This window comes from Tremella mesenterica, assembly GCF_000271645.1.
Source record: "Tremella mesenterica DSM 1558 unplaced genomic scaffold TREMEscaffold_2, whole genome shotgun sequence".
Taxonomy (NCBI): Eukaryota; Fungi; Basidiomycota; class Tremellomycetes; order Tremellales; family Tremellaceae; genus Tremella; species Tremella mesenterica.
In genome coordinates this window covers 403,477-430,640 of record NW_006711226.1, presented here as the reverse complement: position 1 = coordinate 430,640, position 27,164 = coordinate 403,477, and the positions used below count along the sequence as shown (strand labels likewise).

The 27,164-nt window shown below is 45.5% G+C and overlaps 8 protein-coding genes across 8 annotated transcripts; 2 read left to right on the top strand and 6 right to left on the bottom strand.

Moving 5' to 3' along the window:
• Window positions 1-989: 989 nt before the first annotated feature.
• On the bottom strand, window positions 990-8,761 carry TREMEDRAFT_71050 (uncharacterized protein; the record flags this gene model as incomplete). The annotated part of the gene is made up of 11 exons (XM_007002992.1): window positions 7,296-8,761; window positions 6,866-7,219; window positions 4,568-6,743; window positions 4,110-4,309; window positions 3,696-3,863; window positions 3,387-3,539; window positions 3,139-3,265; window positions 2,738-3,030; window positions 2,312-2,521; window positions 1,648-1,691; window positions 990-1,035 (listed from the first exon to the last, which is right to left on the bottom strand). Exons 1-11 carry the CDS (start codon window positions 8,532-8,534, stop codon window positions 990-992), a joined length of 5,010 nt encoding a protein of 1,669 aa, XP_007003054.1. The 5' UTR covers window positions 8,535-8,761.
• A 277-nt stretch (window positions 8,762-9,038) lies between these two features.
• Window positions 9,039-12,895, top strand: TREMEDRAFT_60005 (uncharacterized protein; the record flags this gene model as incomplete). The annotated part of the gene is made up of 12 exons (XM_007002620.1): window positions 9,039-9,268; window positions 10,000-10,139; window positions 10,189-10,421; window positions 10,580-10,607; window positions 10,717-10,726; window positions 10,788-10,936; window positions 11,159-11,278; window positions 11,482-11,525; window positions 11,568-11,711; window positions 11,870-12,013; window positions 12,236-12,338; window positions 12,690-12,895. 12 exons carry the CDS (start codon window positions 9,039-9,041, stop codon window positions 12,893-12,895), a joined length of 1,551 nt encoding a protein of 516 aa, XP_007002682.1.
• Window positions 12,896-13,399: 504 nt separating this feature from the next.
• Window positions 13,400-14,118, bottom strand: TREMEDRAFT_56309 (uncharacterized protein). Its single transcript, XM_007002540.1, has one exon. The coding sequence runs from the start codon at window positions 13,641-13,643 to the stop codon at window positions 13,467-13,469; it is 177 nt and encodes a 58-aa protein (XP_007002602.1). The 5' UTR covers window positions 13,644-14,118; the 3' UTR covers window positions 13,400-13,466.
• A 59-nt stretch (window positions 14,119-14,177) lies between these two features.
• TREMEDRAFT_42550 (uncharacterized protein) lies at window positions 14,178-16,605 on the bottom strand (the record flags this gene model as incomplete). Its single annotated transcript, XM_007002461.1, has 8 exons — window positions 16,032-16,605; window positions 15,878-15,933; window positions 15,672-15,762; window positions 15,397-15,504; window positions 15,209-15,305; window positions 15,072-15,164; window positions 14,638-14,915; window positions 14,178-14,585 (listed from the first exon to the last, which is right to left on the bottom strand). The coding sequence occupies exons 1-8, from the start codon at window positions 16,077-16,079 to the stop codon at window positions 14,178-14,180; spliced, it is 1,179 nt and encodes a 392-aa protein (XP_007002523.1). The 5' UTR covers window positions 16,080-16,605.
• Window positions 16,606-16,941: 336 nt separating this feature from the next.
• On the bottom strand, window positions 16,942-18,832 carry TREMEDRAFT_60003 (uncharacterized protein; the record flags this gene model as incomplete). Its single annotated transcript, XM_007002619.1, has 10 exons — window positions 16,942-17,087; window positions 17,297-17,422; window positions 17,470-17,521; window positions 17,576-17,614; window positions 17,787-17,857; window positions 17,990-18,061; window positions 18,105-18,115; window positions 18,390-18,436; window positions 18,731-18,775; window positions 18,818-18,832. The coding sequence occupies 10 exons, from the start codon at window positions 18,830-18,832 to the stop codon at window positions 16,942-16,944; spliced, it is 624 nt and encodes a 207-aa protein (XP_007002681.1).
• Window positions 18,833-19,418: 586 nt separating this feature from the next.
• Window positions 19,419-20,306, top strand: TREMEDRAFT_60002 (uncharacterized protein; the record flags this gene model as incomplete). Its single annotated transcript, XM_007002618.1, has 3 exons — window positions 19,419-19,547; window positions 19,862-20,120; window positions 20,275-20,306. 3 exons carry the CDS (start codon window positions 19,419-19,421, stop codon window positions 20,304-20,306), a joined length of 420 nt encoding a protein of 139 aa, XP_007002680.1.
• A 492-nt stretch (window positions 20,307-20,798) lies between these two features.
• TREMEDRAFT_60001 (uncharacterized protein) lies at window positions 20,799-24,505 on the bottom strand (the record flags this gene model as incomplete). The annotated part of the gene is made up of 6 exons (XM_007002617.1): window positions 20,799-21,677; window positions 21,908-21,990; window positions 22,034-22,083; window positions 22,219-22,896; window positions 23,164-24,127; window positions 24,364-24,505. 6 exons carry the CDS (start codon window positions 24,503-24,505, stop codon window positions 20,799-20,801), a joined length of 2,796 nt encoding a protein of 931 aa, XP_007002679.1.
• Window positions 24,506-24,976: 471 nt separating this feature from the next.
• TREMEDRAFT_56308 (uncharacterized protein) lies at window positions 24,977-26,979 on the bottom strand. The gene is made up of 9 exons (XM_007002539.1): window positions 26,929-26,979; window positions 26,863-26,888; window positions 26,738-26,815; window positions 26,578-26,630; window positions 26,389-26,539; window positions 25,750-25,826; window positions 25,612-25,705; window positions 25,152-25,444; window positions 24,977-25,108 (listed from the first exon to the last, which is right to left on the bottom strand). The coding sequence occupies exons 1-9, from the start codon at window positions 26,966-26,968 to the stop codon at window positions 25,099-25,101; spliced, it is 822 nt and encodes a 273-aa protein (XP_007002601.1). The 5' UTR covers window positions 26,969-26,979; the 3' UTR covers window positions 24,977-25,098.
• Window positions 26,980-27,164: the final 185 nt, after the last annotated feature.

Genomic DNA, 27,164 nt, shown 5'->3' with positions numbered 1-27,164 from the left:
ACTAGCGAAGATGGAAAGTATCTTGTTAGTGGTGGTAGAGATAAAACTATTGGAGTATGGGACGTCACCGGTGATGAACCCATATGGAAAATTGGTATGAGAGGACATAAAGATGCTGTCACTGTGAGTTTAATCAGTTATCCTAAAAGTATCAAATTTGACTTTCTAGTCAATCGCTCTACCTCCACTAGGAAATCCTTCATATGAAATCCTCAGTGCTTCTTTATCGAGACATCTGGCACTTCATTCATTATCAACCTTATCACTCATCGATACTTTTTTTGGACATCAAGATTCTATACCTTCGGTTTCAGCTATAAAACCTACTGCCGCTGTCACGGCAGGATCAAGAGATAGGACTTGTAGATGGTGGAAAGTAGAAGAGGAAGTACAGTTGGTATTACGAGGTGGTGGTAGAAGTACTTTATTTCCAGAATCGAAAGATGAGGATGTGAATGTGGTTGAGATAGATGGAGAAATCAAGCAAACGAAAGAGAGAAAAGGGAAAGGAGTCGAATTTGTTGAAGGAAGTGTCGATGTGGTTTGTATGATCGATGATCAAAATTTCGTTTCTGGAGGTGATAGTGGGTAAGTCATTAATCTCTCTTTTTCTTCTATCATCTTCACAATCCCCAAAACCCCTCATACCATTGTACAATCAATGAGTACTCCTACCAGTCCCTACGAAATTGACCCAAGGGAGGATTGTCGAATTGTCGAATTGTCGAATTGTCGAATTGTCGAATTGTCGAATTGTCGAATTGTCGGAATGACGAGTTTTGACTCTTTTGGTTGGTCAAATTACTAACTCTAAGTGCTATTTGTCTTTGGAACATTTCCAAGAAAAAGCCTATATACACACATCATCTTTCTCATGGTACTGACAATCTATTGTCAGAAGGTGGTAACATGTCTTCTCCTCGTTGGATAACCTCATTGGCACATTTAAGAAGTACAGATGTTTTTGTATCAGGTATGTCTTCCCATTCTTACCTTCTCCGAAATTCTATCCCATCCATATCCCCCCTGTCAAATCTAGTCATCAAAATCAAAACCATTGTTGTATATGTCAAGTTCACAGTAAATTTCAACTAGAGTATTGTCACTCATGTCAGGTTCTTGGGACGGTTATATTCGTTTTTGGGCATTGTCATCATCTCTTAGATCTTTTTCTCTAATCAAAGAAATCCAAATAAAAGGATTCATCAATTCTCTACAAATTTCTTTTTTACCTTCTGGATCTATCAATCCGACATCTCTTAATTCTCACACTTCTCATTCTTCAATGATCTCTCAAACCACCACCCAAGTCTTTGACGTTCCCACCGGAAATCCTACCACCAACACCCACACCAACACCCAAGGGGGAAAAGAAGGTCACATTCCCCATACTCCAGGAAACCCACAAAGAGAAAAAGAAGCTATGGGAGAGTCGGACAATTTAAACCCTTCTCCACCCATCACCGCCGGTAGAGTAGAATTGGGAATGATGAACCCTGTGGAGAAAGAGAAGAAACAGATGAAAGAAAAAGAAATTGTACTCGTCGCTGCTATTTCCCAAGAACCTAGATTAGGTCGTTGGATCAGGTTGAAAGATGTCAAAAATGGAGCTTTGGTCGTTATGCTTCCTCTGATCTGAACATCCACCCCTGAATACCCATCCCACTTATCCCGTTCAGATATCTGATGATCTCCCACCAAATGATTAAAACGTTTCATGTTCTTAGCAACTCTATCCAGAAATCTTTTGGCTATGATGGGGTACTTTGTCAGGTGAATGACAAAACTCGATGAAGATGCATATGTCTATTCTACATTTACTGCGTGTCATTAATCCATAGCAGTGTTATCATCTATCATTCTTGTTCTCACCACATCGATCCAACTTCTCATTTCCAAACATTATGATCAACTCGTCAGTCCCCCATCCACACGGTATCATTCTATCAATCCATCATCTCCCCCCACTCGATATACACGTATATATTAAAACTCCATCATTCAACCCACTGCTCAAGTGACAAAACGATCACCCCTCACTCGTATCAACACGTATCAAAGGAGTAGGTGATTCCGGTTCCATCCTATTGATAGGATTAGGACTAGGTGAATCCGGACCATCATCTTTATAATCTTTATCACTCTCATCATTCAACTCTTCCACCATCCCTGATCTCATCGGTTCCAAAGGTCCTTCACTAAGTTGAAGATCAGACATGAGTTTCTGAGCAAAAGTTCCATAATCGAATTCACCATCATCAGAAGTAGGTATAGCGAAATCGCTCAAAGAGAAATCACTACTTATAGGAACGGGTGATAAAGGTGGAGCTAATTGTCTTCTTTCACGTTTGACCCTTGGAGTACCTTCTAATTTGAGTCGATTCAATCGAGCGTCGATAAGGTTGACTTCGGAAATGGAAGAAGCTCCTGTTGTTTGAGGTGTTAAAGCAGCACGAGCTTGTGCACGACGTTCTCTAGCTAGAGCTTCTTCTCTTTTGGCACGATTTTGATCACGACATGCCTGTGATTAGTTGAATTCTTTTGTGTGTACCGATATTACCCCAACTGTCCCTACTTCTTACAACTGAGTTCTCTTACATGTACACCCGGGTAATTCGATCCGTGGACGGATAAAAGTCGAGATCAGATGTCATGATATACCGCGAACAGGATGCAGGACAGTGATCAGAGAAGACGTCACTGGAGATGACGAGTGAGTACGGACGAATTCACTCACAATGTACGAACTTGTAAAAGTTCTGAAAATCCCAAAGAAATCTTGACTTTGCATAGGTCTCGACATTTCCTCTCCCTCACAATAAAACGTTTGAACTTCACGTAAAGCACTTTCAGCTTGAACGATCCCATCTCGTAAATCTTGCATCTCATCTTCAGCCGAAGCGGAGAATCTGAACATTTTTCGAGTATAACCATCATCACTACTGAGGAAATTCGCATTGAGTGAACGACGGATATTTCGGATTTCGTCCAACATAGATTTCGAAGTCGCTTGCATATCTGTAAAATTTACTGGATCAATTAGCGTGACTGAACACATTTCGACAGAAACACGGGCTATTGATTAAGATATAACGTGAGGAAATGACTTGATTGATAATAGAAACAAAATAAACTCACCTCGATTCGCCTCTGAAGGTTTGACCAGTTCATCTAAGAAGCTTTCCAGATAAGGGAAATGTTGACTGACGACATTCTCAAGGAAATGTAGCAAGTTTTGTCCATGGGAAGATTTGGTATCTGCCAACTATTTTATCAGCTACTGATCACAGGCCACCTCACTGGCTTGTCATATCCGTCCACGCGATACGTTGTGTGGAGATACGAGACATAGGCAAGGATTGTCGGTGGCATATGACAACACGTACCCTGTTGATCGAGGCAATTTTGAAACCATAAGCCCCGCCGGCATAATTCGTACCATTGAGGAAATTGCCCATGACCAGGATCACATTGAGTAGCTCTCGGAAACGCTTGGCAGCGAGGAGATCTCTACATGCGACAGTGAGAAGGTCCAAACTCTGCAAATCAGTGTATGTTCTCTTTGGTGATGTCGTGCCGCGTGAGTCGATGTATACAGAGCTGGGCAAAGGCACAACGGATTCGGCAGATTGGATGATCAGTGAGGATGACATGTGGAGGGAGTTGAGAGGAAAGATGTGTGCAAATTGACGAACCTTCTGAAGCAACTCGACGTTTGTCGCAAAACGGATTTGGAACAACATTCCCTTGACCCGATCGTTGAGGTATGGAAGTTGGATCAGTCGGACCATCAATCGATCGGCAGGATGAAGTCGTTCCAGATCTTCTTCACTATCGGCGGAATGAGTGAGCAGCTTTCCACGCTGCCAGTCAGTATATGACATGTATCGAGCCATCCTAATGCTAAGGTCCTCCACCAGGGCAGCCCATCCAATGATTATTCCCTCATAAGATGGAAAGACATTGATTATACAGGGGTCGGGGTGTGCAGAGATGGTACATTGTGAGTCTTTTGATCCAGGCATGGCGATACCATCCCGATTATGAACCAGAGCTCAATATATGACGTTCAGAGACGACCAAGGAATATGAAACTGAGAGAGACCCACCTCATCATCATTCGGCAATTGACTCTGCAATTCAGATAAGAAAACCTCGGTGCACAGATTCGCGTCAAAGTTCGCAATGGCATCTGAGAGTTTTTCCGGGTCTTTATATGATTTGGGAGTTGGTTGTGACATCAAAATTTCGATTCTTCTTCTGTGATCTGGAGCGAGGACAGATTTGAGTTCTGTTTCTTTCTTCTTTTCTGCAATGTCAGATACTTCACTTACTCCGTCTGTACGCGAATATAGCCGAAGGTTCATCATTCTCATCTCAGATGGAGACGATCGGTTTCCTGAAGTCTTGATCACGTCAATTGAACAAGGGTAATTGGTGTTGGTTGATGATAAGGATATCTGATGTTGGTGTATGATAAGGGAATCTGATGTTGTGGTATGAAGGAGCTAAAAGAAAGGTGACAGTCGAAGGAGATGATAGGGCGATGAATGAGCTGATCACTCACTAACGGCATTGGCGATAATATCCTTCGCCTTGAACTCATCTTCCATCTCACTCCACAGATTGACAGCTTTCATCCTCTCGACCAGATCTTCTTCTCTAACTTCTTGTGTACCCCAAATTGTCTTTGCCAATTGAGCTTTTGAGACTTTCTCCCATTGAACCTGTTTTGTCTTTTTGCTAGCCATCATAGCTACGTCCTTTCTATTGTCATTTGAACCATGTAGTAAGGATGACAATGGAGCCAGAGGTGCTCTTGCACCTGGAGCTGAAGGTAGAGGGGGGGAACGTGTGGTCGAATCGGTCGGAGATGATGAGGGATCATTGGGGTTGTTGGAAGATTTAAGTTTGATACCTCCTTTTATACCTGCTAAAACACCTGCCATACCTGACATAGAAGCTGGGATTCCTGGTGGTAAACCATTGGTCATACCCATGGAAGGAGCTCCTGGCGGAGGTGGGGGTGGAGGTGGAGGCGGTGGGGGTGGAGGAGGAGGTGGTGGTGGTGGTGGTGGCGGAGGAGGCGGAGGCGGGGGGACGGATGGTATGGAAGTCGAAGAGTCTGATAATCTCTCTCCAGTACTGGAATTCTCTTCTTCCAAAGTCGATAAAGTAGGAGACTCATGTGGTAAAATATCATCTGAATCCGTTGAACTGATATGTCTGAAGGATTTTGCTCGACTCAATACTTGAGCTGCGAAACTGTCTCTTCTCCCCGTAGTCGGAGTTCTTAGTTCCATAGATGCCACAGAACTGAAATCCGTTCCTTGAGTCAAACGACTTTGGCGGTATTCAGACATCGTATCGTCCATCTGATCCGTTTGCACAACTGAAAACGCCGAGGTACTTCTTGACAGTGTCCTCCAATGTACTTCAGGCAGTAACCTCGGTGGGAGATGGGGTTTACTTCCTCTGATACGGTGCATGGACTTCTCCCCGATAGGAGGAGCGTTCGGTGCCCCTCTTCGGGTGATGGTACGGGAGGAAGTGGATGTTGGGAATTTACCCATTTGTCTGACGGGAGAAATATGGTCGGCACCTTTAGATAAAGCATCTTCTATATGTTCCCTCACTCGATCTTCGGTAGCATCGGCAAATTGGGATCCGGAAGTGGATTTCTTGGCTCGTGATTCACGAGATTTAACCCAACCTTTTGCTTCGCCGAAAGCGACTTTAGCAGCTTCCAATACCTCCCCATCTTCTTCTCCATCTTCATCTTCGGATCCCGGTACAACACCTTCGGTGGTATCTTGACTATTGGATTTCCTGTTTGATTTCCTTTTGCCGTTGATCTGATCTTTTCCTTCGAGCTTTTGGATGGTTTTCTTACGGGCCCATTGTTCTCGCAATTGTAGCAACAGCTTCTCTCTATCTATTGGTCCCGTGGTTCCGGATTGGAGTTGGTCGAGATACATACTTTCGCGCAACATGTTGAACAGCTCCTGAATGATCAATTCCAGGTCTGCGACTTTCGCAGCGTGTTCGGTCCTTTCACCCTCTAATCGATCTTCCAGTGATTCAGTCGTCGCCCGTGATTTTCGCAGACGTTCCTCCAGATCCGTAATGTGGGCTTTAAGTTGTCCAACAAGTCCATCATTACCTTGAGCCAGTTCTTCTTTCAATTCGTCCCTTTCACGATTCGCGGTCGCTAGAGCAGCTTTCAATTCCCTGACCTCTTCGAACGCCATATCCATCCGATCTTGTTCTACGTATTTGCCAATCACTCGGCCCACGGACGTCCCGAATGCCCTTGAGAAATCTTGAGACATGTCCGGTGTGTCCGACATGACGATGCTGGAGATCAGTCTGTCGAGAAGTTGGAAATATCGGTCTCTCATTTCCCCTTCTTCTTTGATGAGTAACAGATGTCGAAGAGCATCCAGAAGATAGGCGCTTGACTTTGTTCCTCGAGTCATTTGAAGCAGAGCTCTTATGACATCTTCAGGGGTGCGCATGGAATGCAAGAGGATCCTGTCTTGTTCTTCAGCCAGGGCTTGACGATCTGCTTCGGCGTCTTCTTCGTATTGCCTGATCTTGCGTGTGGTCCCATCATCATGGATTTGCTCAATTTTGGCGAACACTCTTGTCACTCCTGCGGTCTCGAGTTGGGCCCGGACGGCACAACGAGCCCGAATGTGGATACTGGAGACCAAGCCTTGAATCAGGACTATCATCGTGTTCTGGATATCAGCACGATTTGCAGACGCTTGACAGTGATCACTGTTTATCTGTTCCCAAAGAAAGTGAATCAAGAAGGAGGAGAGTGTCACGAGACTGGTGACACGAGTGAGAAGCAACTCACACAACACTCCATGATGGCTCCAGCGTCGGCACCTTTCAAATCCTTACTGACCCCCACCATACTCCCCATCCGCCCTCTACCATCCATCATCTGTTCGAATTGTCTCAGCCATACGTCGAATTTTCCAACCTTGCCCGCAACATCAATGATGGTATCATTGAGCTCTTGTTCAAGTTTGTCGAACGCACCGAGAACCATAGGTAGACCCACGCGTGGCTCTGACTGTAGATCAAAGTGACAGAAGAAAGCGAGAATCTCTGCTGCCATTTGCCGACAAGCTAAATTTGGGGAGATGAGAGATTTGACGACAGTGTTGACGACGGCTGGCTTTTGCAACGCGTCCAACGCTCCTATCTATCCTACGTCAGTCTCATTCCCTTATGCTCAAGAGGTTCTCATGGGAAGAGCGTGAACTGGTGGAAAGACTCACGTTTGTGCCCAACGACAGCTTGAGACATTTGAGCAATTCAGTTTCCATCTCCACATCTGCAGCGCCACGATTTCTTTTTTTGGTATGATCATTTAGTAATTTAGCTAGGGCATTCTGACCTTGAAGCTTGAGGAAATCCTTGACGTACTCCAGCCTGTTGCTTCGAAGGTTGATCGAAAGCGTAGCGATATGCTGAGGAGTGATAGTACCGTTGAGCATCTTCTCAAGGAACCACTCTGGACTATCTTTGGAGATGCCGGAAGCGCCTTTCCTCTTCCCACTCCTGGCAGCCTCGCTCTTTGCTCGCCTGGCTTCGCGTTCCGCTTCCCACCGTGTCCTGGCGTCTGATACTACCATTGCCCATTTTGTCTCTATAGGTAACGCCGCAGCAGTTCTGGCCACTTGAACGGACGACATCGAGGTCCGAGATGAAAGAGTTGAAGGTGTCCTTAATGCGGTTTCGGCGTCTCCTCCTCGGCTCTCCAAGAGAGCCAGAAACCGAGCTTCTATCTCTTCATCAGATGGACGAGTCAAATCGAATTCCTCTGATAATCTACTCCCGGCCAGGGAAGAGCCGGTAACAGAGCTCGCAAAAGGTTTATTAGTCGAAGTGGAATACCGGGTGCTAGTGACACTAGATCGAGAAACTCCAGGTCGTTCGGTAAAACTTGGATATCTTCCAAGATCTCTATTGGGCTGAAATGAATGTGACGAAGAGACCGTACGTATAGATGCAGTCTCTGGATCCCCGTAGCCGGCGGCATAAGGATGTCTGGTGGATGCCCCAAAGTCTGAAGTAGGTGTAGGAGAAGTAGCCATGCCCAAAGCTACCGAAGGTGGTTGGTACCGTAGTCCATTAGATGTTGCAGAATGTACTGTCGATTCAGGACTGGAGGGAGGTTCGGTGAGATGTGAACCGCGAATAGGTCGTCTATCCTTAGGAGGAGGGGGAGGCATGCCTTCTGATCTCCTACTGGAAAGGTTCATGGGTGTACCAGCTTCGGTCAAACCGGGGTTCGTACTTGGCGGACTGATGATTCGAGCGCCTGATTGTATCATTTCGGCTTCTCGTCGACTGGGAGGTCTCGAAGGTCCTGCGACGGGCGGGGGACCGGGCTGGACGGCATTGTAGGGGACTGAGCCGGATAGTCCTATGGGGGATATGGGGTTGGAAGAGTTGGAGGCGGTGGTGGAGGTGGAGATACGTGATCTATCTTTCTTCCCAAAGAGGGAAGCCATCGGATTTAGGTGTGCAGACGTGTTGATAAGCTAAGAAGTGGCGAGGGTCAGATTGAAAGATGAGACGCGAGAGCCAAAGGATACGAGCGGAAAGATCTTGGACAATAGAGATGGTGGAAACATCAATCTTGGATGAGCAGGGACGCGTTGAAAGAGGGTGGACAAACGATACAGTGAGGCTACGGATATATGCTGACAGAAGTTTGAAGGTTCATGAAGAGTTTGAGTGTGTTGTTGTGGTGTATGAAAGAGGAAAAGTCGAGAGGAATGGTGGTGAGGCAACAGAGAGAAACGCAACGCACGCGCCTCCAAACGACGCCGCCGCCGCTGCTTCTGCCAAATTTGCTTCCGTTCTTCACCCGCACCCCACCCACCCACATTCAGCAACATCCAAACACGACAACTGAGTGCTGTACATCTTCATTGCTTCTCTCGAAGTACAGCAACTCGTCAGTCTCATCAATCCTTATATCGAAAATTCAAATAATATCTCAGCCATACCCCATGTCCCTCTCACCACTTGAAGACCAATCACCCTGGGGTCCCCCTCCTTCCGCGCCTCCTCCCGCCGAACCCTCCGTGGCCGACACCCTGGAGAAGGAGAAACTCATCAAAGACATTTTGAATCTACGTGATGGACTTAGAGGGTTGTTGGTACGAGTCACAGAGATAAACAAGGAGACGGACAAGTTGGAAAAGGACAATCAGATGTTGGGCGTGTATATCGACAACCTGTGGGTGACCACCATTCTGGTCCAAGTCGCTTATTGATGGGTAGTACGAGAAACTCTGTCGTCGCTGCTGGTATCAAGCGATGATCGTACCGACACTTGACATCATACTTGTATTGTGGTACAAGTTCTTCGAGTGTCTAACCGCCCACTGCTAAAGCACGTTAACCGGGCAGTCCCTCGAAGCCCCGCATCGCCCCAACCATGGACCACTTCTCTCATGAATCTATTTCATGTATACATGTATTTACATGACAGGGGCGGGTAGAGAGCTCCCACACCAGTCAGTAAGTCAGGCGGACAGGAAGGCATGCGTTTGAAAGGGGGGTTGGGGGTGGGGTAGGGCAGAACCAAGCCTCATTTGGTGCGAGATTACTCCAAGGTGACATGCATCCTTCTCTTTCCTCGAATCGCCGTACATAGCTCTCTCTCATAGAACTCTGGGTCGAGCGCTTGACCCTCGGACGCAAAGTCCATCATCAGGGTGCTGTATATCCATCCACCTCGAAAGAGCTCAGTGCCTGAAGACTAACCACCAAACTTTCACTCTCCCCTCTATCTCTTCTCCATCATCCTTCCTCTCCCCTCTGAGGGCCAAACCTACTCCGATAGGCAGCTGGCATCTAATGAGCAATAGCCATGTCACGTCGTCTCTTCCTCCGAGCATCTCTTCTCTGTGTGGTCCTTCTCCCACCTCTCCTCTACTTTTCCCATTCCAGCTCAACACCGACCAGATCACCAACCGAATACGCTCGACAATTGTTAACATATGACGATGACAGACCTTGGTTCTCCTCCAAACGACCAGCAAAAGAGACGGAAGACTCCTTTGTGAACTTGGAAGAGGGTATACCACTGACTACCTACCTCGGAGGTGAGTCCCTTCATTTCTTTTCCCGTTCGTTGAACCACCTGACACCAAGGTATACCGGGTTATACGGCCTTTTCAAATCTTTACGTATCAAGCTCTACATTTATGGTCGTGGCGGACAGAGAGAGCGGGGAGAATATCCCGCCTGTGAGAGCTATCATGTCAGCGGAGAAGAGCGCTAGTGGGGGTCGTCCTGAAGCTGGGGAAGATAGATGGAGGGTGGTTGATGAAGGTGTTGGGAGGGATGAGTTGGGTAAAAGGGCTGCGGTGCTTCGTGGGACTACTGTGAGGATTATTTCATACACAATAACAGCTTGGAACATCTTCTCTTCCCTTTACAAGACTCCCCTCGACATCTCACGTCTCCGTTTCCCAAGATAGAGACCATGAGCGTGGGGTGCTAACTCATGATTACATGTCAATTAAAGGGGCTGACAGGATAGTATATCTTCAATGATCCTCCAGGCAAAGGTGAGTACCTTCTATATCTTAAGACATCCCGCTGACAAATCGATAGAAGGTTATCTCAGTGAGTTAATCCCTTTCCGAGATTAAGCTCATAATGATCTAACTAAAATAGTATACTACGAGTCCGTGATTTTCACCTGACACATTCCTACTCGACAACTGCTGGATTAAGCTAATGGTCAGACACTTCGTTCTGGAATGTTTCCTCGGTGCAGCTCGAATATTAGGCTCCATCTTTCCAAACTCTTTAGTAAACATTATACCGACTAGAGTCTGGTATCCGCGTTGTGGGGTGCCTCCTGGTCCAACATGGCGAGATGCCAGGGGTGATAGTGAGTTTTGTTCTCTTCCTTGTCAACTATGCATCAATCCCCCGAAATTCGCAGGACCGTTCACGCACGACCCGTGCGATTCTGCACCACCCAATCTTGAAAATGTCTATGAAATAGTGTGGAAGAGGTAAAGGGAAGGAAGATTTCCCCAGCTACTCTTGAGGACCTGCGTATCTTCTACACTCGCTATTCATTGAGAATGCAAATGGGCTCACAGGTCAGACATTTGGTTCCTCTCACACGCCGCTCCGGGTCTGAGCATAGAAGACTCGCATGCTTTCGAAGATAGGGATCTGGCCGGATTACCTGTGATGTTGGAAAGGGCTGTGATTGTTGATCGGAGTGAGTGTTATGTTTCGTATTCCTTGGACTCCATCTCTCTTATCATATATTCTCACAGAAATCCTCGACCCGTAGAGGGAGTCGTGTCAGCGATATTTTGATTACATCTATCTGCAACAACTCGACATCACTGGAGACCAGTCGGCCCAGTAGATCTACGGAGCATTGATGTGATTTCACTCGAGTTGAAAGCTCACGAACAGGATCCGCACATTCAGCAGGAGGAGAAACTGCCAAATGGGGTAAAGTGAGTAGTGTTGTTTCTCCCCGTCTTCCACGCTGATGGAAGATGAACGCAGATGTACATCTAGTCCCTGCCCCTCAAGGGTTTTGGGAACCAATAAGGAATAACGTGATGAGATCTTTAGCTGTGGATGGGGTATCGAAACATGGAAGTAGAGGTTTACCAGTAGTAGTTTACGTGGATCGACAGGTGAGTTTTATCTTTCTTACAGCAAGCCGATCTCTTCCAATCCAGTTGAATCAAAATCCACATCCTTCTCATAATATTCCGAATTCTAGTCGAAGAGTTAAGCGTGTAATATTTCCTGCTTCGTGTTAAAATCTTGATGACACTAACCTAATGTCTAGTCTTCTTCCCCTAAACTTACCGACAAATCGCATGAAGATTTAGTAGAAGCGCTAAAAAGTTTGACGGATATCGCAGAAGTTCATGTGACTCGATTAGAAGGAATGACAAAGAAACAAAAAGTAGATTTGATAAGTCGAACAGAAGTATGTCTTTTGTTTTCTTGTATCTCGTTCTGTCCCTCTCTTACCTTCTCGTCATGGGTCCCTTAGAAAGGTGACTCGACTTTTCTATGTCGATTGCGCGGAAGGAGAGTATTGAGGAGGATAAACAAAACGACTATCATGATTTTTCCATTGAAAGTGAAGGAAAAGTTGTGTGAAAAGGTTATTGGGATGAGGAAAAGAGATGGAGCTGAATCAAGTTAGATATTATTAGGTTTACACAGTGATGATCTTCGAACTGCAATATGGATGAAAGCTACGGATAAATCTACAGTTATTGAGATATTCGAACCTGGTTCTTTTATTCGTCAGTCTATCTCCCTCCTTAAAAATTCCTATATAATCCCTATCCTGACCCTCACCGACTTCACACACATCAAAACTCCTCTCAATCAATTCATCTGTCCTCTCCTCACCATGTTCCTCCTTGATCTCGCAGATCAAATCTTACTCTCATAGTCTCATCTCTCCCGAGTCCCAAGAGAATGTTGAAATACATTCATCATAATCACAGTTAAATCACCGCTTTCTCACCATCACTTTCAAAAAGACTTTAGTCAACCCATTATAAATTGAAAATCACCTCGATGAAAAATATGTTCAAGAGATATAACCAAAGTGCATGTGTAGATATACAGAAGAACTGACCTTTTCCAAGGTGATCATCAATTACTCGCTTCTAATTTAAATCATCGACATATAGTCATACATGACGATAAAATCTTTCCGGAGAGTTCATGGCGTCTTTTAGGTAGGAAAAGCGGTACAATCTCAGAAATAGGATTGGATGGAAGGTTCGTCGTTGGTATTATAAGATCTATTCTGTTAGGGTTGGATTTTGAAGGGATTGGACCTATAGATTGAGTAAAAGTAGGAAGAGATTGGACCGACGGGTAGATCGAGTGAAAGTAGGAAGGGATTGGACCGATAGATTTAGTAAAAGTGAGCAGTACGCATATACCTTTTTTGGTATTTCTGGGTTGGAGTAGTACGATACCATACGTTATGATCTTTTTTTATATTTATTTTCTCTGCATCATGATTGTACATATGTACATATATCCACTTTGATTGATAATTGTTCGTTTTTGGGTGAGTGTGCCCTCCTTTTGGTGACAGTTGAGACATGTTCCACTCGCTGTGTATCTTCATTTTGAATGGACATGCGCTATTCGCTCTTCATCTCCATTTGACGTGTGAGATCTCGATTGTGTGGTGAACCTACAGATGTCCAAGTCACTCACTGATCGCGTGGGATGAAAGGATACTGTGATGTAGATAGGAATGCGAAAACGACTATATCAAGATATACAGTAGAGTACGGTACATAAGTGCATTCGGTGACATGGGTGGAATGTGGAATGAGATGAATTTGCACATTTATATGCATGATAAAGACTGTTTTAACCGATTACAACAGTAAAATTCTCTCATCTTACCAACGACCAGCGTTATATCCTTCCCCTTGTCTCTGTGAAGTTTGTCGTGTTGGATATTGATATTGTTGTTCATCAGGAGGATCATCATAAGCCAAACCAGATCTCGCAGAACCACCACTTTGTCTTCTTGTCGGTCCCACTTGATAAGGTGGTGATTGAATTTCATTATTCATGTTAAATGATGATGGTTGTACGTCATTGTTAAAAGGACGATAAGGTGGTGATTGTACGTTAGGGTTGGAAGGATGATAAGGGGGTGATTGCACGTTAGGGTTGGAAGGACGATAAGGTGGTGCTTGACTTTCCGTACTTGACCCTGAGTGATTGTTCAAGCGAGGGTCGTATGGTCTTTGAGCACCGTATGGTGATGGTGGTCTTTGATATGGTGATGGAGCACGAGGGAGGGGAGATGCAGAACTTTGTTGATATGGTAATGGAGAAGTTGTTCGTATGAAAGGGTTTGGAAGGTTTGATGAAGCGTAAGAACTTGGGATGACAGGTTGAGAATTTGACAGTTGTGCTGCGATGGGTGGGTAAGAAATACCTAAAGGAGCAGCGGCGGAAGTAAGACGAGTGGTGGATTCTGATGCTTCGGGGTTATAGGATGAATAAGGGTAATCTACGACTGGAGGGTAATACGAGTCGTAGGAGTCGTATGACGCTGGAGCTGTTGGTCAGTTTCCATATCCCTCATCTCGAAAACAGTTCTATGATTCTTCGAATGTTCGTCTGAAGAGGAAATCACAAGCGCTGGAGACGGAGAAGGAATGAGAGTGAACATGAAGGAATGGATCGAGTTTCAAGTGTGGAGAAAGAGGGAAGAGTTGCTGGTAAAGCATCAAACGGCGAAGAGAAAACCCACGCTTGCCAGGATATATCCCCTCATATGCCGCTTTCTCAGGTAATTGCAATCCAGCTTTATCTGCCTTCCTCTTGGCCCTTGAATAATCATCATCGTCATCCAACGAGACGTTCGGCAGAGTAGGTTGGGGCACAGAAGCAGATACAATCTCTCCTTTTGCATTACGAAATTCTCCATTGGCCATTTTCTTCTCCAGAGCAGCATGCCGAGCCACACGTTGACGTAATTTCTTTTTGATAAGTTCTGCGATACGCTAAAACGAGTCAGCTTGGGGTTTTCTTATCGACTGAGTAGTTTTGACTCACCTTGTCGACCTTATAACACACGTATTCTTTCAGATTGCCCTGGATGTAACACAGCAAAGGGATGTAGAGAACCGCAGCAGCGATCAACAAGACTAAACTGCCTAAAAAGATAAGAACGGTGAGGATCATAGACCATAAAAGCATGGCGGTGACGACGGAATCGTCCCAGTATGCAGGGATGTTGTCGGTTTCGAAATTGTTGGCAGAGGCGAAACTGTAGAGCAGAAGGGCGTTTATAGATTGTCGAGGACCGTCGGCGAGGATAAGGCGTTTCCATCCTGGTGGTCAGTAAGGTACTCAATACAGCTTCCTGCCATAGCTCTGTAAATGTCAAGCACGCCGACTTCAGCAAACAAGATGCCGTCAGAGAAAGCGGTACGACAGTATGGGCAGTAGTGAAGGGGCAAGCTAGAACGGTGGAGAGAATGACCGACCTTTGAAAGTGAAGAAGATCCAAAAGGCAAAGTCGTCTTTACGTTTGGCAGAAGCATCGATATAGCAGAACAAGCAGAAATTGTCATATGATTCTATCCCATCAGTCATTAGTCTTCCTCATACAAAAGATATTCACTGAAAGAGTAGTAGTCATTCGCCAAGAGATTCGTGAAAGCGTATGAGATGTCACGAGATTCGATAACCTGTTTGGCTTTCCATGTTTCATACGCGAGCTGACGGTCAGTCTCTCAACCTACGACTCCCAAAGGTGGGCAAGTTGTACAGTGTACGACGCATTAGAGTCAATAGTGGATGATCACGTACGAGCACAAATGAGAAGATGATACACCCAACGAATACCCATTTAGCGATTTCAAATTTGACCGGGATAGCACAGTCGTCTCCACATTTGGACTGGATGGAGTTGGTCCACTAATCATCAGCCCTGATCTTCTTTCTCATTTCTCACTGTCCTCATGTCAACCCGAGACAAAGACTGTAGGACAAGCCGGGAGAAATTTGTCTTGTGACGTGACGACAAATGAGCGGAAAACGAGAGGGTGTGGGGAAGACAAGTAGGGTGTATGGTTGAAACCCACGTGATTAGTAGAGATCAGAGTGACAGCGGTAAAAACATCCAATCCGTAGACAGCGATAGATTTCAGAAGCCAGATATACCGAAGGATGTATCTTATCGTCAGCACATCTTCCTGGCACTTGACGACTCTCTCTCTCTTGTCCCTCTGAGGATGTAGCTCATGGTCAAGTCGTGATCCCAACACCAGACATGGTGAAAGGAACTGACTTTAACCTAGTTAGAATATCCGTTCTATGAAACTCGCGAACGTTGATAAAGTCGAACTGTCCGTCAGCTCCGACTACACCCCCAGTTCTCATCCACGACCATCCATATAACACGACAAGCATAAAAATCCGTCTCTCTAAATATGAAGACATACCTTATGATCCGGTACAGCCTCTCTCTTCCAATCTGCCTCGCAACACATCTCGTCTCACCCCTTTCCAACTGTTTGCTCAAGATTATATACGATACCTTTATCGGGGGTCGGGAAGACACAATGGAGTCGTGTGTATACGTTGTGACTCAACGCCAGCGTCGAGATTCGATGTTCGAGGTTTGATGGATGTCGAAATTGGGGAGGGATGTGGTTCGTTCGGAAGGAAGGAAAGGAGGAGAGAAAGAGAGAAATGGTCTGAGCGTAGTCTAGTAGCTATGTCGTCAAGTGATTCAGGCAATAGGTCGATAAGGAGAAAATGAAGAGAGTGATGGAGGTCGTAAGGTAAAGATTGGGGGACAGAGGCGGTAACCCAAGTCCTACCAATCTTCCTATTTGCGGTAAAGGTACGATCGGGAGTGAAAAGATGATAAAAAAAGACGTTTCAGGTGTTTACCGTCCGGCGGTACTCGGTACGTGATGGGTTATCTCTCAAGCTGTGCTTTTGGAGAGAAACACTTGGTAAGAGTAATGACTGTAGGACGGAATGAGCGTGAGATTTCAGATGAGAGGTTTGATAGGGGAGTGAGGATATGGGAAGGAAGGAAGGAGGTAAGGTTGAATGACAAGGAAGTGAGAGCGAGAGAGAGAGGGAAGGGAGGGAGGATGCCTTTGAGATTGTTTCAAGTTTTCAGGGAAAATAAACCAAACGCTTTGATCACCCGAAAAGTAAAAAAGCTACCTTTTGATTTTTCACCTTTTTCACCTTTTTCTGTACAGCTAAGCTAATACTATCATATCACATGCTATAGCATAGAAGAGTACAACATTGTTCATTCACTAGCATCTAGTCTATTATATTTATACGGCATCTCGTCATACATGTCAAAACAGAGGAGAGGGAACGGAAGAATCACAATATGACGCAACTTCGATCTCTCCATGAAAATCGTGGGAAACCATTTTGACCAGTGACACCTTTAGCTCTGGATCCTATTGCTACTCGAGCAGCTTCGTAGATAGCTTCTTGTACTCCTCGATTATGTAGTGAAGAACATTCTGACGGTCAACCCTGATCTCTCCACTTTTGCCTCGTTTTGGTCTCTGTGCATTTCTTATATCTTAGCATCACACATTCTGTCTTCTGCCACGGGAAACCCCTCCTGACGCCAATACTTTATCCAGTAGATGATATGTCGTCCTTTACACACTGAAGTGTGTACCTTGTTCACCCAACCAAATAGAGATCGTGAGAAAGCGAAACATACCTAGATACCGAGTCGCTCTAATGACTCTAGCTACCGCCAATCCCTCCTCATAAGAAACCGTACGCATATTTCTCCTGGCCAATTTCTCCTTCACTGTGACATCTTCCCTCAGATCACATTTCAAAGCTGCATCGTCAGCTCCAGTCTTCTTCGAGTCATGACGGAGATCTGACCGACGAGTATGACCTTGACACCGGGACAATACTGATTGACTTCTTGTATCCACTGTGATATCAGTTGTCTCTCTGGATGCAATTGACGAAGTGTAAGACCACTCACTTTAGATTCAACGTTTTCTAATGAGGCGGGGGAATCAACCTGATTGTCAGGAATCAACAACAACACCACTCTTACTTTCCTCAGCCGTTAAGAGATTTGCATCGGTACTTCGCAATGTTCATTGAGCCAGGGCTCGAAGTACGGTCCAAACGATCAGCAGGGAAGGGATGAAGTTGGAGTGAGAGACAAGATGGGGAAGTCAAGAACATACAGAGAAACAAATCATCACGACGTGAGTATCAGAGTAAGATAAAGATCGTAATCTATCAAAATCTTCTTGTCCTTCTCATCAGCTTCTTTCATTTCAAAATCATATATCCCACCCTATCTAGGATATTACTACAAAAGCATGGGCGTATCACAACAAGAAGAATCATGAGTCAAGGAGCATGAAAAGATGTGCGGTGAACTTACCAGCCGTATCCCAAAGAGAAAACTCTACAGTCTGTTCATCCACCTGCATGAGCTCTACGTAATTCTCGAACACTACAAGTCAGACATTTCGTCTTTTGGGGAAGGTAAGATCAACCTGTGGGTTCACTAGGAGTCAGCTTTTTGATCCAAATAATCATCTTTACTGAATCGTCCGTTCGTCATACCTCGAGTGAAAGTGGGGTTGAGAAAGTGATTGGCACTCCAGCGTGTCAAACCAAGCGAGAAATACTCTGGCGAATGGTTCAAATGTCGTAGTTTTGAGATACGATGGACGTTGAAAGGGGGATGTGGGTAAATTTTCGCTTTGTCTTGGGGATATGTCTTATATGAGAGGGAAGATTATAATCACACTTGAGTGAGAGAAAAGAGAGAAACTCACTAAGTCGTAGGGAAATATCCCTTTGTAAAAACAGTCAAGAGTGATGTCTATTGATCAATAGTCTTCTCATCGGCTGAGGTATCCTTAGTTCTTCCACATCTACTAAATCCCTTTTTCTGATATCCCACACTGCCTGCCACATCTCCCTCATGGGTAAAACACACTTCCATCCACTAAATCACAAAGATGCTTCCATCTTGTGACATGTCGAACACCGCCTCAATGTCAAACATGTCAAGTGATACAACCCCTGAATATATCCAAAACAAACAGCTCCACGGTCAATCCTTTAGAGCCACAAAGAGTAAGTGAAGAGATAGAGATAGATGAAGAAAACTAACCTTTCCACATGCTCCATCACCTAAAACGACAAGTTTTCTCGATATCTTCTCATCAGTGCTTTCAAATAATCAGATTGGTGTACATACAGGTTTCCCTCCCATTTTATCTTCTCCACAAATCCACTCTCACTCCTTTTCTTCTTTCCTAAGACTTCACTCGCAGTCGATCTTTCTCACCGAGGAAATGTCTAAAGGTCCGAGATATCACTTCGAAACGCGTCTACGATCGACCTGTTGTCAATACGGCTCTGAGAGTCGGCCGAAGGGAAAGAAAGCTGTGTATCGTTGGGGTATATCAGGTCGTATGGGTCGTATGGCGATAAATGAATAGGATGAACCGTACGATTAGAAGTTCACAAGGAACTTTTATTAAAGTTGTTGCCGTGGTTGATACTGTATGGATGGATGTATTTTCTTTCTCCTGCTCTTGCTTGTTTCATCTCTTACTTCTCCAGGGAGGATGACGGCGATCGCCGCTTTCTTATTCGCCACCCCTCAACTCCCTTCTCACTACCCCTTCTCCTCCCCTCCTTGCACTATTCAACTATCATCCAGTCAAATACCTTCCCTACGGACGATAACCTGCACCATAATCAGTCTCGTGAATCGGTCAGTGAGGGTGTGATAAATTCATCGAATATAGACCACAAACTCGTTCAGAGACAACACGAACAAAGGAGACTATACGATGACCCCTCAACAAACATACGTCTCTTCTCATGGGACTTTAACCCCTCAACCGATTATAACCCGTCTATACCGTTGGGCGGAAGATTGGGGTACTTTGGGATATCTGTTCGTAGCTACTTTGATCACTGTAAGTTTATCTCTTACCTTGTTTTCTCTTTCTCTTTATCCTCCTCTCGGTATCCTTCTCAATTCACGATAACTTTTCCTGAGTTTACATACCGCCTGAGAGTATCGTCTTCAGTTGCTTCTCCCTTCTATCCGTTTATCCCTCATCATGATGATAGAGACAATCCATGAGATCATCAAGCTATATTCGCGTCAGGTTGAACCCTCAAAGTCAAGTGGGGAGATAAGTTCAAGTGGGGAGATCAGTGTTGCAACCGGGCAAATGAGAAGATAGAGTGAACAGAGATAATGGCATGAAGGATACTCATCAAATAGCCTTTATATGACCCTCAATCATTTGGTGACCCTTCTCGTATCACTCAGATCGGTGTTACACAAGGTAGAGTCGTACCTGGGCCACTAGGAGGCGGAGGCGGGGGTGGAGGAGTTGGGTTTGGAGGCGGCAATGGTGGGACTACAGGTAGAGGAGGAGGGAATGGTGGAAGTGGACCTACCGGTAGAGGTGGCGGTGGCGGCGGTGGTGGCGGCGGAGGTGGAGGGTTCATGACTATGACTCAACTTCGTGGTGGTGAAAGTGAGTTCGAATTTGAAAATTTCCATCAGATACCAATCTTCATCTGTTCAACCATGAAACCAGAGTATCACCATTGTATGTGAGAGTGAGATCAAGTATGAAAGTTGAATAACATCGGGCAGTTGGGAAAACAAAGCTGAAAGCTGATTAATAGCCGTGGATTCTTGTCGATCTACTTGTGGTTAAACCTCTTTGATCCCTTCATCGAACTCATCGTCCGAGTGCGAGTGCGAGTGCGAGTAGGTAAGGAAGATACAAGTAAGGTAAATGTATAGTATATATGAAAATATGAAAATATCGATAGTTGTATGCAAAGATATATCTTACGAGTAAATATACACCAAGATTATTCAGTGAAAGTAATACGAGTAGTTTATCATTAGGCTTCTGAATAACCGTGATGGGTGGCACTTGCCATTTGAGAGCGGAAGATAGTAAAGAGAGAAGTGGAATTCGCACAAATGTCATCAAACTCTGGTCTATCGATCTATCGATCTATCAATCTATCATTCTATCTGCTCGATGAACATGAATCCCAAAAATGTAAATAGATACCTTCCTTCCTCCATTCTTCATCCATCACTGGAGGTACTCAGACTCGAAGTGAGGCTAAACCTACCAGCGATGACACATGAATTCACTCGAAAAAGAAAAAAACCCATTTCAAGAAACTCTTTATTACTCTTCCAACCCTTCCAAGCCCCAATCGACATCTTCTTCTCCTTCTCCTTCTTCCCCTTCTAAAAACCTCAAACAACCAGGTGAACAACCCCACCATTTCAAAGGTACATCTTTCACACCACATAAATCTCTCCATTCAATTCTTTCTTCCGCTGGATGTAAGAATAACTTTCGTCTTTCTTCCATTTTCCCTGATCCCCCAACTCCTCCTGACACTCCTGATCCAAATCCAACTGATTCACCCCATGCATCTCCCATCATCCCAGATACTCCCACGTTAGAAGATAAACCCCAAGAGAGATCATGGTCCGGATTAGGACAAGAATAAAACCATGGATTCTCAGCTGCGTCATCCGGTAAAGGCGTATCATACGATTTTGGGACTGATTTCTTTCCCATCCTTTCCATCCTATCTGATGCCGTTTTGACACTTTGGAGCATTCGTTTGATATCTGATAAAGAGATGTGAGGAAAATAAGTATGCATCGTTTCTGGATCCAAGAGAGGATGTCGACCGGAAGAAGACGACCAATCGTATTGTGCTAAAGGGGGGATCGACGATTTGTGAGGTGAGATGAGGATGTTGAGACATATATCTACTAGACGGTTGATTGGGTGTATATGTCGAATCAGAGGACCGAGACGACGACCGGTGGGGGTGATGGTGAGGGTGTGTAGGTCGGGATACTTTGATGGAATAGAAGGGGTGTTGGGGGATGAGGGTAGAGGGGGGGAAGGTTTGGTATGGGATGATAGGACTTCTGTGGAGGGATGAGAAGCGGTGGAAGGAGGGGAAGGAGGGATGAGGAATTTGTTAGGGGCTGCGGAAAAGGTTTCGAGGTGTTGGAGATTGAGGATGGTGGATGGGAGGTAGACCTGGGAGTTAGGGCACTTTCTTTGTAAGATACAAAAGCGTTATGGCTCAGTGGAGATAACAATCAAAAATGGAACGTTCGTCAAGGAGAACCAAGGGAGACATCATGAGAAGAGATAATGCACAGGAAGAGATTAGGGCATAGTGACAGCCATCATGTCTCAGGTAGCTCGACGAGAAGTACGGCACGTGAAGGGATGAAGAAGGACAGTCGACGAAAGACACAACTTACAATAGGGTTATTACCAATGTTGAGCTCCCGAAGATGTCTCAATTCACCAATAGCAGCAGGTAAAGTGGTCAATTGGTTATGTCCTATCGTTCAGTCATCACCCCCATTTCTTTAATATAAACTCACGTAAACTAAGCGTGGTGAGGTTGGTAATGTCGAACAAGGCCGTAGGGAGGCTTGGGCATCAGCAATCACTTCCGGCCCTGTTCCTGTGGATATGGCGAGAATTCTAACTGAGTAGAGGGTGTCATCCGGACGTGAGAATTGATGGAAGAGGGCAATCAACAAGGTTGAACGAATGAACGACATACCTAGTCAACCGGTTTTTATTAGCATAAATCGCGATATCCTTAGCTGGAGGTGGTCCTAACGGTGGAGACAATGCCACCGCTCCAGTTTTAGACCTTGAAAATATCCTTTTGTTCATAGGTGAACCACTCGGAGTCCGATTTTGTGTTTCCCCAATACCAGTCCCACTCGTCCCTTCTCTTCCCGGACCACTCCCACTCGTCCCATTCCCACCAGGATGATCAATGTTCTCACTGACTACACCTTCTATCAAAGCGGGCGAAGCGAGCAAACTATTCGTCCTCTCCGAGCTCTCAGGTGCCGAGTAAGGAGAATATGTGAGATTGGTACGAGGTGGAGAACGGAAAAATGGCGCAGAGGCAGGTGCGGAAGTGGTTCTACTGAAAGATGAGAAAGATCGATTGGCTGAGAATGGAGAAGGGTGAGTATTCGTCGACAGTTGTTGGGGTTGAAAAGAAATTGATGATGATATTCCGGGATCGGGAGAAAGATGAGAGAGATTAGAAGAGTAGATAGGGTTGGAAGGAAGTCGTGATAATGATTTTGTCAAAGGGGAAGTGGGAGGGATGAGGGAACGTGGTTGGGTGGAGGTTGATGTTGAGGGTGAAAAGGAGGAAGGCAGGGTGACTAGATTACGAAGGTCGGATATCTTCGGACTGAGGAAAGGTAGGTCGCAATCGCTGTATGTGAGTATATCCTCTGCGGACCAAGTCATAGCATGAGATTTGATCTTTCATGTGGATGAGTCCAGATGTGACCTTTAAGTGGAAGATGTGACCTTTCAATGGCAGCAGGAAAGATATATTCATTTATGGCAAACAGGGAAGACAAACATCTTGAGGGTAAGAAGGGGAAACAAATCCGGTACGAATAGGGGAGAGGCGAATTTCGACGGTGAAAGGGAAAGACTTGATCGCATGAGTACTAGTGAAAACACGAAAACTCACTTGATCATTAATTCCCCTCTAGCACCATCAACACAAAGAGCGACTTGTCTACTCATCCATTCGTCACTACCTCTTTCTACTCCTTTCCCATTGAATCCACCAACGAACGTGTTAAAATTTCTCATACCCACTTTCACGTCCACCCTAGGACTGTAGTTGCTCAATTTCTCCTCTTTTCCCGATATGAAGACATTGGGAGCGCTAGGGATGTTGAGACTGCTGGGGCCACTAGGAGCGTTGACACCGTCAAAAACGTTGTGGTCGTTAGGACCACTAGAACCGCTGGACCTGTGAAGATCCTCAAAAACCTCATGATCGTTACGATCTCTAACACCTCTTAAGATTTGATCGTTGAGAGTGTGTGGAACATTTTGGTCATTAAGAACAGCTCTGATTCCCAGAGAGGAATAACTAGCTCGTCGAAGAGGAGCATGCATCGTATCGGGGAAAGTGGTTGGTAAACCTGTATCATGATCTCTTTTCTTCGGTTTGGGTAAAGGGCGTCTTCTTATTGTCACCACTTCGCCTTTGTCATTGACAGCAGAATGATTGATCTCCTTGGTCCGGGTTAGAAGGGTCGTATGTGGTTGGGAATTGTTCGAAGGTTGGGAGGTGGTGCGTGATTCGTGAGAGTCTGGAATTTGGGAGGTGGTGTGAGGTTCATGAGAGTTTTCAAATTGGGAGCGTTGGGAACTTGAAGATTCCGAGATACCTCGAGGGCCATGGAGGTATAGGAGAGTCGTAGGATATCTGCTAGATGATTTTATACTGATTTGTTCAGAGTTTCCAGAATGTGATTCGATCGTTGAAGAGAAGTCAGATTGGGATTTAGATACCCCAGATATTCCAGATGTCTCAGGTACTTCAGAAACATGATTGATTCGTGAATCGTACGAGGTCTGTTCATATGGTAGATGGTTACCTTCACCTATCAAAGTCGCTCGATTCCGATCCTGTCGAGTATCTAAAATAATCAATGTCTTCTCTCACTACTGGGAAGAGATCATGATGACAAAACCCTCTTCCATCAAGTCTCAACTAGAACATAGACAATCCACTCAAAGATACCGTATGGAAGGAGGACAACAGAGCTGATTCTTTAAATGACCTCTCATTTCCGGTTTTAGTTTTCGATTTCGTGTTCGGTTCGTTGCAAATAGTGAAAATAGAGTAGAATAGGTGAATTGGAAAATGACCCACCTGAATGATGTATATCACCCGATGGTATAACATCCAAAGAAGTAAAGGAAAAAGTATCTGCGAACCTTAATGGATCAGAAGGTTGTGAATCGAATGAAATCATAGGTCTTGAAGCTGCTGAGAAAGGGTCTAAAGCTGGCATTTTGTTGATATTTGTTAAGATGTGGGATCATCAGATAAGTGTGTGTGATAGTTTCACTAAAGAGCTCGATATGAAAGATGCGGGGTGATCCTGCGTTGCTTGAAGAAGTGTGAGAAGAGTAATCAGGAGAGGAAACAGAGAAATAGTGGAAGACGAGTGGAATTAAGTGTAGAGGAGGGAAAGGGGAGGGAAGGAAGGAGGAGGAGGAAAGAAAGAAAGAAAGAAACAAAACAGACGCGTGCGACATTCCACTCGTCGAAATTGCTGGGTATGGGGTGGATTTCCTAACCTTACTAGATATCATTGATGGTGGATGGCATGCTACATGCACTTGGACCCATGGATCATGGACCTAAGGTGGACCTCAACTATCTAAGATGTCTAGAATCTAGGAGTCGGTTTCGAGAAAGAAACCAATAGTTCTCGGATAAACTCAAGCGTCTATCACGATGACAAACGACCACGAACCATCGCATCAATTCAATGTTGCATTCTCTCAAAGTTCCTTCCTCAACTCCACAGATAGGTTATCTCCCTCTCTCATCGCCGGACATATCTCGATCGATCTCTGACCTACCTTACCGTTGTCAGATTCAATAACCCCTACAATAGTTAGACCCTTTCTACAACACTATGAGATACTGACCCATTCTTATATTCAGATGAACGATCATACCTCTCTTCCCTCCTGGGACTCCTAGCCCTGTCTCTTTCCCTGTACGGTTCACGCTCACGGTCATGATCCCTTCGAGGAGGATCGTATCGACCCGAAGAACGACCACCATAATGATCCCCCCCTCCTCGAGAGTAAGAGTCACCACCGCGGTTGTAAGAATCCCCATAGTCTCGTCTGGGAGGACCGCGGTCGTCGTACCTTGGACGTTCATAGTCACGGGGAGGACGACGGTCACGGTCGTCACCACCGGCACCTGCTGGAGCCTGAGAGTGAGCTCCATCATATATATTCTCCATACAAGGAAAACATCTTCTAGACAGGCGAGGAGAATGGAAAGATAAATACTACGGAAGTGGGCAAGGCTAAACATAATCCGTCGGGATATATCGAGATAGGGATCGGAGAGAAAAAGGTGAAAGTTTATACTCACGAGCTCGAGCCTGACAGGCTGTCCATTAATGTCGACACCGGCCAAACGACTCATGGCTTCTTCCGCTTCTCCCATAGTGGGGTATTCGATCACCCTAACCATCAGCTCACCAAGTAGAAAGGATTGGAGGTGGCTCACCCAACGCCAGGATTGTACCTATCAACATCGGCGTAGGTCACCATGTTGCTTCCGAGACGACCGTAGTCTTTGAGATCCTAAGGTGGGGTTAGGCCATCCTCCTCGAGTTGTAAGCCACGACCAGGGTATCCATCCGTCACGGGAAAGATCCTGGACCATAACGCAGGGATCTTCATGGGCATGGTGGGTGAGGAGGCCGAATCCAAGCTAAGCATTGTCAAGGAAGCCATATGGACTTCAAGATGGGAAGGACCGTGAACGACCATGAGAAGATATTCGGCCGGCCAAAACACTTCAAAAACTGAATATGACATGAACAAAGGAGGACCCGGCCAGAACGTCCCTTGTTTGGTAGTCTCCCACGTCGACCAGGAAAGAAAGAATGATGACCTAAGATCGTCCCCAGTGAGTGACGCTATATTTAGAGGATGATGAATGTCCCCACAAGCCATGGAGTCCGCCAGAGGAAAGAAAGATCCCAACGAAGCACTGCAGAGAATGGACGTTTCCCCAGAGGTGACCCATGGCGGATGGAGATCGACCCAGAAGTGAAGCCTGTTTGTCCAAAATGTAACCCTCTCGACTGATTCGTATGGTTGTGACCAAGGGATATGACAAGAACAAAAGACTTTATCCCACCTGCCAACTCGTGCTGCCGGGAATTCCAACAACGTTGATTCTCACGCCCCTTCTCGGTGGTCCACGAGGCGGTGCATCCCCACCTCTATACCCTCCGACGCCAGGACCGTAAGCGTCCCTACGTCTCTCACGGGGAGCTTCAACGATGATACTTGTTATCAGCTACATCCTTATCATCTAGGAGCTTACTTTTCACCGAGGAGGGAAACACCGTTGTAGTCTCTTAGGGCGTCTTCTGCGTCCTGAATGTTAGCTTTTACTAAGTTGGAAGGATTGAAAGCTGTATATAGTGAACAGGAGATGCGCAATGGTTGACAGGCTTGGATGAGGATCAGAAGAGATGACATACACGAGAAGATTCAAATTCGACAAAACCGTAATTGCCCAAGATACGAACATCCAGGATGGGACCTAGTCCTTTGAAGACCTTATCTCGTCAGTCAATCTTCTTCGCATAAAGGGGGAAAATCGGACATCTTCGACATCAGTCTTTGTGACGTCTGAGGTCAGTTGATGTCTCTCGATGAGTGGAAGACTGACTAGGGGGTAGATGACCGATATAGACGCGACGATTGGACATGGTTGTGAAGAGGCAAGGGGAGACAAGTGACACAAGAGGAAGAAGTTCTGGGGATATTCGGTGTAAAGTGAGGGGAAGAGATAGGTTTGTCGGGGAGACGCGGGACCGTGGGAAAGCTGCTTTGACCTCCGCTTGGTTCTCCTCGTGGCTGATCTTACACCTGTATCTTTCTCACAACATTGCATATGACATGGCT

Bases quoted from the DNA above. Each gene is read 5' to 3' on its own strand.
- TREMEDRAFT_56308 (XM_007002539.1), bottom strand. From the start codon at position 26,968: ATGTCCAATCGTCGCGTCTATATCGGTCATCTACCCCCTA. The intron at 26,889-26,928 runs GTCAGTCTTCCA...AACTGACCTCAG, and splicing joins TATCGGTCATCTACCCCCTA to ACGTCACAAAGACTGATGTC. The intron at 26,631-26,737 runs GTATGTCATCTC...GCTAACATTCAG, and splicing joins TCGAATTTGAATCTTCTCGT to GACGCAGAAGACGCCCTAAG.
- TREMEDRAFT_56309 (XM_007002540.1), bottom strand. From the start codon at position 13,643: ATGAATAATGAAATTCAATCACCACCTTATCAAGTGGGACCGACAAGA.